Here is a 10,928-nt window from a genome sequence, read left to right on the forward strand (position 1 = left end):
GGTTTCACTAACTTGCCCAGGCAGGCCTTTAACCAGTAATCCTCTGCTTCCTGAGTGTGATTGCAGGCCTTAACCAACACACCCAACATTCTATTTCATGCAAATGGAATTATACAGTACAGTGTGTGTGTGTGTGTGTGTGTGTGTGTGTGTGTGTGTGTGTTGTGCGTGTTGAGGTTTCCATGGCCCACATGTGGAAGTCAGAGGACCATCTCTGAATCCCTGATATGGGATCTCCTCTTCTACCTTGTTTGAGGCAGGGTCTTTTTGGCCTACCTCCATTCGCACACCAACTCTGCTGTACCCCCAGGCTAGCAGGGGCACAAGCTTCTGGGGATTCTTCTGGTTCTTTTCAAGGTAGGAGCATCATAATTACAGGTGTGAGCTACCCTGCCCGACCTTACATAGGTTCTGGGGATTTGAACTCAGGTCCTCATGCACGCCTGTGTGGCAAGCCCTTTATTCCCTTAGCCATCTTCCCAGCTGCTGGTGTATGTCCATCCACAGCAGAGCACCACGTGGCCCGAGGTTTTAGTGGCTGAATAGCATCCTGCCACATGCTAGAGTTTCACTCTCTGTTTATTGGTCCCTCGGAACCTACCCAGCTTGAATGCGAAACATTCTGGGCCATTTGAGGTAGATTTAATATCTCAGGCATCCAGGACGGGGGTTGGGAGGGAGATAGGAAATGCTTTCCTGTCACTGGAAATAGATTAAGAAAATTCAGAGGCGTGTTTTATTGGTATATGTTAAAATTCCCCAGCAGTAACTAACTCAGAAACCACTGCAATTAAAAAGAAAAAAGATTTTTTTTTTTAAAAAAAGGGGGTCATGAAACACATTCTTGCTGTTGCAAGTGAAACTGGGTGGAAGTCAAGTTCGCTGAGCTGTGGCAGCAACAGTCCTTCTACACTTTACCCACCACCCCTACCCTTACCAGCAAATCACTTACCTGGGGGATTTCTGGAGTAAGCCACTTGAACCCCCTTCCTTCCTCCCAGAGTCAGTCTCTGGGACATATAACCATGACATTGCTCACAGGCCTCAGACGGAGGAGAAAAAATTTCCCTGGGCTTCTAGGTTTCAAGGATGTTCCGTACCCACGTCCTTGATTGACGTCACCAGGGGCTCCACTCTCCCAGGACTGAGGACGTGCAAACTACTCAAGTCTCACAGACACAGGGCGAAGTCAAATACTTTACTGAACCAAGCTGAGAGCTACATGGAAACAAACTGGGAGCTTTTGACGGAGGAGCTGAGCAGGGTAGCTAAGGGTAGGAGTTAGGAATAGGAACTGGCCGAGTGGGCGGGGAGGCATCCTAGAATCCAGTAACTGGGAAGACCCAAGGCCTTGGAGTGCTCAGACGCCAGCCTGGAGCATCCAGCAGGTCCATAGAGCTTGGAGCAGAAGCCAAATCCTGATGATTTTCCCAGCGGGTCCCCCGTTCAGGTGGAATTGCCTGTTGTGAACAGAGAGATAAGAGATAGCCACACATCTTGGGCCCGGCTTATTTCTGGAACCTGAAGTTATATTTCCACATCTTACCGTGGATGGGGATTCAAAGTGGGGTTTGCCGACGGGAGCAGAAAGAGTTAATTGTGAGCAAAGTGCAGCTGTCTCGGCATAAAAACGTAGTGGAACTTGCCACTGTATATGCTCACTCCAAAGAACAGTCGAACAAAGTCAGTTCGCTCGCTCAAAGAGAAATGGATAGAATTGGCCTGGAGGCCAAAGTAAGGAAGGAGTTGTTATGCTTGGGGTGGTTCCTTGGTAGGAGTGTGCATGTAGGGCTGGACACTCTTTGACCGGTTTGCAGATGGTCTCGGGGACCCTTCTACATCCCCCTTCATCCCTCCTAAATCCGTCCTTGTTTGTTACCCGCCCCCATATCTTCCAGCTTCACTTTCTAGGAGGTCCTGTCTCCCCTCCTGATCAAATGGAGTCCTGTCAGGTCTGAGAAAGACACAGCTGCCTTGGGACAGGCCAACCCACACCAATGCTTCCCCCGAACAGTGCTTGCCCAGACAGCTTTGGTAAAGATGTTAGATGCGGTTGACAGGGATGAAGGGTCATGTGGGGGGTGGGGCGTGTGCGGGGGTGGGGGAGGCATGTACGGGTTGGGGGACGATTGTGCGGGGGCGAGGCATGTGCAGGGTGGAGCGTGTGCGGAGGTGGAGGCAGGAGGAGGTGTGTGCGGGGTGGGGAGTGTGCAGGGTGGGGTGGGGCGTGTGCAGGGTGGGGTGGGGGAGGCGTGAGAGGGGACAGCGTGTGCGGGGGGGGGGGGCGGGGAGGAGGCATATGCGGAGTGAGGTGTAGGGGGTACGGGGGAGGTGGGGCGGGGGCGGGGCGTGTGCAGGGTGGGGCGTGTGAGGAGTGAAGCGTGTGCGGGGTGGGGCGTTGCGGGATGGGGGCGGGAGGCGTGGATCCAAGACTCACTTTTTTTTTCACAGGCATTCTGGCATATACTTTGGGACTGGAAGTTGTTATTGTTTCCCTGGCAACCACCATAGATGAAGAGTTGGCACGTGCCGTTTTTCTTATTATACCACCAACGAGGGAAGTAAGCCATGCAGTAGCCAGAGTCTTTTGGTAGGCTGCAAATATCTGCGGAGGAACCCCAGAGTTGAGAGCTCAAGAGTGCACAACCCGAAACAAAATAATGAGAGCCACCTTCCCCTTCTCCTTCCCCTTGGAGCAAACTCTTTCTCCCCCTCCCGCTCCAGTGGTTCAACACCTGAAACATTTCGTGTACTTGTGGAAGATGCTACGGAGGATATCCGCGTCCCTGGAGGTAGGCATCCTTGTGGATGGTTATGGTCTGAACATGAAATGTCCCCTCACAGGCTTACATTCCGAAGACTTGTCACCAGCTGGGGGTGACATTTTTGGAGGCTGTGGGACCTGTTAGGAGGCGGAGCCTGGGGTTGGGGATTTAGCTCAGCGGTAGAGTGCTTACCTAGCTAGCGCAAGGCCCTGGGTTCGGTCCCCAGCTCCGGGTCCCCAGCTCCGAGAAAAAAAAAAAAAAAAGGAGGCGGAGCCTGGCTGGAGGAAGGATGTCAATGGGAGAGGACTCTTTAAGGTTATAGCATAACTCTGGTTCCTGGACTGAAGCGGTTTTAGGAGTTCCCATCACATGTCTGACACCATGAACTCCGCCATGCTGTTTTCATGGTGGGATACAGAGGCTTCTTAAAACCGCAGGCCATAAGAAACCTTTAGTATGCATGTTGTTTCTCTTGAGTATCTAACACACAGGGGACACTCGCTTTTAGGTTTTAGGGTACTAAGAATGGACTGGGGGCCTCAGGCCTGCTAGGCAAGCACTCTGTTATTGAGCTGTATCTTCAGTCTGTAAATGCAGTCAGTTAAGGTGGTTGCATGTGGGAGCCTCTAATCCAATACGGCTGATGCTCTGACAAAGGAGTAAATGTGTATCTATCTCCCTGAGATACCCACACAGGGAAGATGCCGTGTGGACTTGAAGGCAGAGATCAGAACAATGTATCTACAAGCCAAGGAATGCCAAAGATTGCCAGCAATCTACCCAGTATTAATACAGAGCTGTATAATAAAGTTCTCACTCATGAGCCAGAGAGATGGCTCAACAGATAAAGACACTGTGTAACCCCGATGACCTGAGTTCAATTCCCAGAGACCACGTAAAGGTGGAAGAAGAGAACTGGAGTCTTCAGAGTTGTCCTCTAACCTCCCTCTCCTTCCCTCCCTCCCTGCCCCTCCCCCCACACACACTGGGCCTCACTGGCACCCTAACCTCATCCTTTTAGCCTACAAAGCTGTCAGACAACACATTGCTGTCCCTCTATTGGAGTGACACTCACAAACCCACACAGTCTCCAGCTAGCCAAGCTCCATGACCGTCAGTCTCCACAGTGTCAGTGGCTTCCCCCTCCTCACACTCATCTCTCCACCAGGCTCTTGGAGCCTGAGTTTCACACCCAGGTTATTGAGGCAGCCTCCAGTTCTTCCTTCTGCCTTCATCCCTAGCACCTCCCACCAAATCAGTCATTGATCCACCAGGGAGGAGGACATAATGGATCTGAAAATGAGGCAGTTGTGTCGTTCCATACATAAGACCTCGGCGTCATCACAAGCTCCTTCCCTGTCTGGCTCCTATGCCTGGCCCTGGCCTCTTTTGCCATGAGATCTCTTTAAGCCCCACACTGTAGCGATTTTCAGTTCAGCACAGCAGGCTCCCCGGCACCTCCAGACCTCTGCGCATCCACACGCACCATCGAGTGCTAGCAGGATGTTTATTCTTCCTTCAAAAGCTTTCTCAAAAATCAGTTCCTCTGGGGCTGGACAGATGGCTCAGTGGTTAAGAGCACCGACTGCTCTTCCAGAAGTCCTGAGTTCAAATCCCACACAGTAGCTCACAACCATCTGTAATGAGGTCTGATGCCCTCTTCTGGTGTGTCTGAAGACAGCTACAGTGTACTCATATATAATAAATAAATAAATACATCTTTAAAAAAAATCAGTTCCTCTGTGACGTCTCTTTTAACTGTGTTCCGTATCCCACGCGGGTCTGAGTCGGGCCTGCATCTCCCCACCTTGCTTATGAAGCGTATGCGTTCATTTAGTATTTCTTTAAAAAATAAATGCCCCCAGCCTTGTCCCTGGGATTGTGAATCTCCAGCCTGCAGGGGTTGTGTCTGGTTTCATTTTGGGGTTCTGATGCCTAGCAAAGGACAGAGCTTCATGGGGTGTTAAAGGTAGACTAAGAGGTGCTCCAAGGGCCTTTAGGATCACGGGAAGAAGTAGAGACACATAGGAAAAAATTATTAATCCAGTTAAGATTTTTAAAAGATGCTAAAGACTGGACCAGATACTCAGACTTTGGAAGTCTGGTATCAGACCCCTGGCACGTCACCTGCTTATCACTCTGCTGCACTGTCACGTCCCATGCTTTCTCCCACCTCCCTTCTCCCGGAAGTCCTCCAACATAAATCCAGTCCCCCCAATCATCGTCACGCTCCGGAGGATCACACATGTTGGTCACGTCACCATCTCACTAAATAGCAAACACCATGATTTCTCTTTGCCTTTGAGCCCATGGTTCTTAGCATTAAGATGAGAGTCCTCATTCTAGCCCAGCAGACCAGCACTGTTTGGTCCTAACCCATCAAGGGCCTTTTCCGATGACTAGCGTCCATGCTCACTCTGTGTCTTCCTGAAATCCCCGCTGAGGTCTTTTTGAGTCATTCCCTTGCCGGGTGAGCCTTTCTATCTCCCTTTTACTCCCTTTGATCCTGAACTCAGCTCTAAGTTTAGTTGCCGAGAGGCCTTTCTCAGTGGCCCTGACCACAGAGACCACGTCAGGTGATGTTATAGGCACTGTGGTTTGTCTCTACTTAAAGCGTGTCCCCCTCAAGGCTCAGGATTTGGAATCTTGGTCCACAAGGCTGTCATGCCTTCAAGAGGTGAGATCTGTTGGGAGATCCCTAGATCACCTGGAACATATCCTCCGCCAGGATTGTAGGACCCCAGCCCCTCTTGGCTTCTGCTGATCATGTGACCTCTTCCTCCCATCTGCCCATCATCTCCTGTGTGGTCCACGCTGGCGTCTGTTCATCACGCTTAGTCCCAGGCTCAAAACTCATCTATAGAAACCTTTTTTTCTTCATAATTAACCCGTCTCATATATTTTATTAGAGCAAAATGAACTTTAAAAAAAAAGTGGGTATCAGAAACGCTCAGCAGATATTTCTAAATGAATGGAGAGTCTCAGACAGCCTCTTGGGAACTCAGAAGAGCAGGAATATAGTTGTGATTGCAGCTCTGGTTTGGAATGTTAGGGCAGGTTTCCTAGTACAGAGTTGAGCTCCTACAGGCAGAGAGGCTTAGCCATCAGAAGCTTGGAGAGATAAATCACCTTGCTTGTCACCGATAATGCAAGCAGATCTCTACAATGGCCACTCGGGGGACTCAGAAAATCGTGACAATGAAAAACAGTCAAGAAACAGTCTGACTCAATCCCACCCATGCGCCCAACATTTATTCGGGGAAACTGAGGCTCATAATTACCTGCACTGCCACAACCTCATCAGGAGCGGTCACAGATCTAAACCGCAGGACCCCAAATGCAGCAGTCTTACCCAGAGTCCGCCCCTCAGTAGAGCAGAAGAGGAGCCGTGGTAGAGGCGTGTGGTGTTCCGAAGCCCTTCGTATTACCTTGTTGGGGGTTTAGACATTTCTTTCCGCAGCTGAAGATACAGCACTTCTCTCTCTTCTGGCAGTCCCTGTCCCTGGTACAAAGGTCCCTCTCTCTGTGTTCACACTCCTCTCTGAATCTGGGGCATCTCCCTAGGGAAGAAACAGTCTTTCAGCCTCAGGGCCTTCAGTTTGGGGAGTCGGGGAAGCTTATGTTCAAGTTTGCTCACCCTGAAGGGACCCTTTTCTTTGCTCCTGTTTCCAACACTACCCACCTCTAACCTCTTCAACATCCTGCCCCCTCCACCCTCTTCTCTCCATCCCTGGTCTCCCCCCAAGTTGCTGGAGCAGAACTTTTCAACACTGGTGACATGGAGGCTAGACAGTCACCTGTTGGCCATGGGAACTGCCCTGTGCTTTGTGGAACCTTTAGCAGTCACTTTGGCGTCATGTACTAGACATCCGAGCACTCCACCCATCTCCTAACAACCCGAACTGTCTCTAGATGCCTGCAGGGAATGCTTCCTTGGGAGCAGACCCTCCCCCTACAGCCACTGGTTTCCTCTGCTCTAGCAATTCAGTTTTGCTGTGTCCCTGTTTTCCTCTAGAGGGCGACATAGCACAGTGATTCCTCCCCCCACCTGCAGCCTGGTTTTGGAATTCTAACTACTGGGATATATGTGTTGGGGGAGGAGAAACACAATCCTAAATACATTGTATGGAATTTTCAACGGATTAATAAAAATATTATCTTAGAAAATTCTTTAGTGGGTTGAATGCTGGTAGCCATGTAATCGTGGGCAAATTCTTTAAATTCTATGTCCACTACTTTCAAAGAGGGAAGTTTATGGACAAAGAGGACTAAGGGATGCTGAGAGCAGGAGAATAGGGAAGAGCCCCCTAATTTAATTACTTATCCAATACCAGATGGTCAGCCCTGAAATCAAATACACGCAGAAAATAATAAACAGACACAGCAAATTGTATTTATTTATTTAGGCGCGCGCGCGCACACACACACACACACACACACACACACAGATATACATATAACAACAATTAAAGAAAAATTCATAATTTTGAGACAGTGGGAGCAGGTACATGAAAGGAATTGGAGGGAGGGAAAGAAAGGGGAAATTATACTTTAATGTTTAAAATTTCAAAAATTTAAAGGAATAAAATCGGGGTGTGGATAGGACTCACTCTCGTAGAGCTCTTACGAGGATTACATGAGATAGGGAACGCAAACAAACGTTAGCTAATGTCTGCAGAGCAGTTGCCACGAGGGAAGATTTACTCTGTCCCGTTTCTTCACCACAAAGCTATAGGGCCTAAATTCGTTTAAAACAAAGAAATCAGGTTTCAGAGAGGCTGCACGGAATTTAAGTGTTTTGCTCAAGATCATCTGGCTACCAACCCTGTATAACCCACCAACTCTGGCCCCAGAGCCTCCCAACAAAGGAGTCTGTCTGCTGCTTTCGAGAGGTGAAGGCTTTTCCCATTAATGCTGGAACCATAACCCTTCTCCACCTCCCCAAGGAAGACACCTCTTCAAAGGGACTTTGAAGGTGTTTCCCCAGACCCGTGTCCCTGTGTTAACACAGAGGACATTGTAACACAAAGAGACCTTATAAGTGTCTCTCTCCTCTCCCAAGCTACATCCAGGGAGAAGCTGCAGAAAGGTGACCCACACCTGAGGAGTTGTTCCTCGTCTCTTCCTTCCAGTAAACCTCCCTTTCATCCAGACAACACCAGAAAAATCATACTTACTGGGAAACAGAAAGTCAGTTAGACTAGGTCCCTGGACCTTTGTAAGCAGGCCAAATAGCACGAGGATGCTCACAAATCTGGAAAACTTCATCCTGGCGAGGGGCTGGCCTGGATGGTCGTTCTAGAATGTGGAAACGTCTGCTGCCTTCACCCAACTGATTCTCTCAATAGTCTGTACCTTGGCTGTAAGAGCTGGAGAAAAGCCAGTCACCTACTTCTTTTTGCTGGGAACACCGAGTTCTCGAGATTGGAAGTGGAGCTAATGACATTCACAGCCCACATCTATGGAGAAAGCCCACATCTTACTTTCTGCTTGGACTATGTAGAGCTAACCTTCTGGTCAACCAGGGTAGTGCGCAAAGTGTAGGACAAATGCAGCCCTCTTGGGTCTTCATCTGGATAACTCAGTTAATGTGGAATGCCCTCTTAACCATTAATTTACCACTTTTAAAACATTCACTCCAATAAGCACACTCTATTGTCTTGCTATGTCTTCACATCAGTATCTAATGTTTATTCTCATGGTAGATCCAAGGTCTCTGTGTTCCCTTCTCCCTCTCCTACGATCTCTTCCCACCATTTTCCCTGGTTTATAATCTTTCAAGGGCATTCATTTTTTTTTGACCAAGGCCAGAGAGTAAAGATGTTGCCAATGAGACATGGGACTGGGGCGAAACCAGTCTGATAATAGACTCTTTATTTAATTTTTTTAAAAAAGATTTATCTATTTATTATATATGAGCACACTAGCTGTTTTCAGACACACCAAGAGAGGGCATCAGATCCCATTACAGATGGTTGTGAGCCACCATGTGGTTGCTGGGATTTGACTCAGGACCTCTGGAAGAGCAGTCAGTGCTCTTAACTGCTGAGCCATCTCTCCAGCTCCAATAATAGACTCTTTAGATAGCATTTGTCACAGTGTTGTTGAATGTTACAGACCACAGTATGCCTCTACCACATGACACAGTGTTGCCTGAGGAGACACTGAAATAAAGACCTGAGTCTGAGAGACAGCAGCGGTCAAGGTCAACAACACCACAGAGCTGCTGGATTCCAAGTGTGCTGTCAGAAGAAGGGTAGACATGTGAGGCGTCCCCTCCTAGCTGTGACTCCATAGTACCAGCTGCTCAACCAGGCTAGAAGGCAGAGAGACTCTATGCAAAGGGAAAATGTTATCAACAAGATTTCTACTTTCTTTGGCTGTGCTGGTACCATATTGTGCAGGCCATTGTCCGTAACTTGTTTTACATGACAGATAAGCACACAGCCTCATCATTAAGTGATAACATGACCAGGAAATTGGGGATCAGAGGCAGAACCCCCACGGAAATCCCATATCGGCAGAACTGCAATGTCACTTAAGGATGATTTCACAAAAATGCTAAAGAATCCATTTATTTTCGGCGCTGGGGATCAAGCCCAGGTCTGCACTCCCCCACTGACCTAAGTATCAGGTCTCAGAAACAGAATTCCCACTAAACAACCAAGATGTCTTAAGAAAGTCTGATCTTCTTGTACTTCTGCATTCTCTCCAAGGCAGCTCAAAAGTGGAAACCTGATGTTTCTAGTCTGGGAGGCCCTGAGGTATTTTCTCTTGTAACAGGGATTACGTGACCCAGACCAGAGAGAATCCTGACAAGTGTCATCCAGCCATTAAGTGTGAGAGACAGGATTCCAGGGCCCTGAGTCTGTAAATCTCCACCTCAGGGCACTAGGGAGTCTTCTGGCTGGCGATATGGACCTAATTTATTGTAGACTTGAAGGTAAGGGTTGTAACCCTAATCCGAAGGGAACAAAAGTAAACACATGCCAGTAGAGACGGACTGAAGAATTGAAGTCAGTACACTCTCTGGTGTCCCTAGGGCTCCCAGATAAATCTGCCTTCTTCCTTAAACTCTCTCGTGAAAAGAAATGTTAACATGTCCTGGTTATTCTACCACATTCTATCTGACCTGTCTGATTTGCATATCAATACACACCACATGTCATTTTCCAAGCAGCTGACATGAAATGTATGTCTTTGAGGTCTAGGGTGTATCTTGGGTTTGGGCTCCTTCTAACACTTAATTCATGGAGCAAGCTGCTTAGGATACACTCGGTCCTTGCCTTTCTTTTCTTCTTTCTTTCTTTAATTGAAGGTCATGGCTTTCACATACCTTTAATCTAGGACAGATCTGCTCAGAATGAGTGATTTAGGCAGAACCAGTGCACACTGACCTGTAGCTGGCAACCCAGGCTTCTCCATCAGACCAGGGTCTTTTATGTGGATGGCTCCCAGAATTGTTCCGAGTGCATCTAACTGAATTGCTAACTTGGACATCTGTTCTCCTAGATAAGCTCTGAGAGCCATCAAACAGGTCACTGTCTAGCAACTGGTCCTTAAAACAGGATGAAACTCTCTGAGTATCTCTCTGTTTGAGCAAGACAGGTAGGGCAACTGGTAGGTATATAAGCAGACACACGGGTGTGTGGTGGCCAGTAGAGTGATGGACGGGAGGACATTGGGTGAGCGGAAAGAGGGGAGGGACGTGGGGGTATTTGGAAGCATGATTATGGATGAATGAAAGGCTAGGTGAAGTAGATTGAATGGAACATGAGGGGGATCAGATTTTTTTGTTGCTGTAGCAAGATATCTGAAATACCCCAGAGAAGGGAAATTTGGCTTGGAGAGACTTGTCAGCGTAGGCAGTCCTTGCTACCAGGCCTGATGACTAGAAGTTAATCCCCAGGATCCAGAGGGCAGAAAGAAGAAACTGAGTCTTGAATGTGGTCCTCTGGCCTCATTGATTTGCGTCTGTCTGGAGGCAGACTACCATGGGGACATGTTGTTAGTTAGCATAACAGTTAGCAGTGGGATAGGTAGGACTATAGATGGAAGTTATTTGGTTGTAAGGTTGGTCAGAGGGTTGAGTATGTGTAGATGTAGAAATGACAAAATATCTGAGGTGGTGTAGGAGAGAGGGGAAGTAAATAATAGGTGGAT

At 48.3% G+C, this 10,928-nt stretch overlaps 2 protein-coding genes across 10 annotated transcripts in view; one reads left to right on the forward strand and one right to left on the reverse strand.

Moving 5' to 3' along the window:
• The window catches only part of Wfdc2 (WAP four-disulfide core domain 2), a 28,965-nt gene extending 24,469 nt beyond the window's left edge, over positions 1–4,496 (forward strand). For all 9 annotated transcript variants that reach the window (XR_010064571.1, XR_001837032.3, XR_005501792.2 and 6 more), the window contains 2 exons: positions 1,899–2,034; positions 2,452–4,496. The gene's annotated coding sequence lies outside the window, so the exon portion shown is untranslated. The remainder of the gene's footprint in view (positions 1–1,898; positions 2,035–2,451) is intronic.
• On the reverse strand, positions 1,180–8,092 carry Eppin (epididymal peptidase inhibitor). Its single transcript, NM_001109457.1, has 4 exons — positions 7,943–8,092; positions 6,194–6,325; positions 2,438–2,605; positions 1,180–1,460 (listed from the first exon to the last, which is right to left on the reverse strand). The coding sequence occupies exons 1-4, from the start codon at positions 8,031–8,033 to the stop codon at positions 1,447–1,449; spliced, it is 405 nt and encodes a 134-aa protein (NP_001102927.1). The 5' UTR covers positions 8,034–8,092; the 3' UTR covers positions 1,180–1,446.
• Positions 8,093–10,928: the final 2,836 nt, after the last annotated feature.

Source organism: Rattus norvegicus, chromosome 3, assembly GCF_036323735.1.
Source record: "Rattus norvegicus strain BN/NHsdMcwi chromosome 3, GRCr8, whole genome shotgun sequence".
Taxonomy (NCBI): Eukaryota; Metazoa; Chordata; class Mammalia; order Rodentia; family Muridae; genus Rattus; species Rattus norvegicus.

Coding starts and splice junctions, on each gene's coding strand:
- Eppin (NM_001109457.1), bottom strand. CDS start 8,033: ATGAAGTTTTCCAGATTTGTGAGCATCCTCGTGCTATTTGGCCTGCTT. Junction 6,326..7,942: donor AACTGACTTTCTGTTTCCCA/GTAAGTATGATT, acceptor TTTCTTCCCTAG/GGAGATGCCCCAGATTCAGA. Junction 2,606..6,193: donor ATGTCTAAACCCCCAACAAG/GTAATACGAAGG, acceptor GTTCCTCCGCAG/ATATTTGCAGCCTACCAAAA.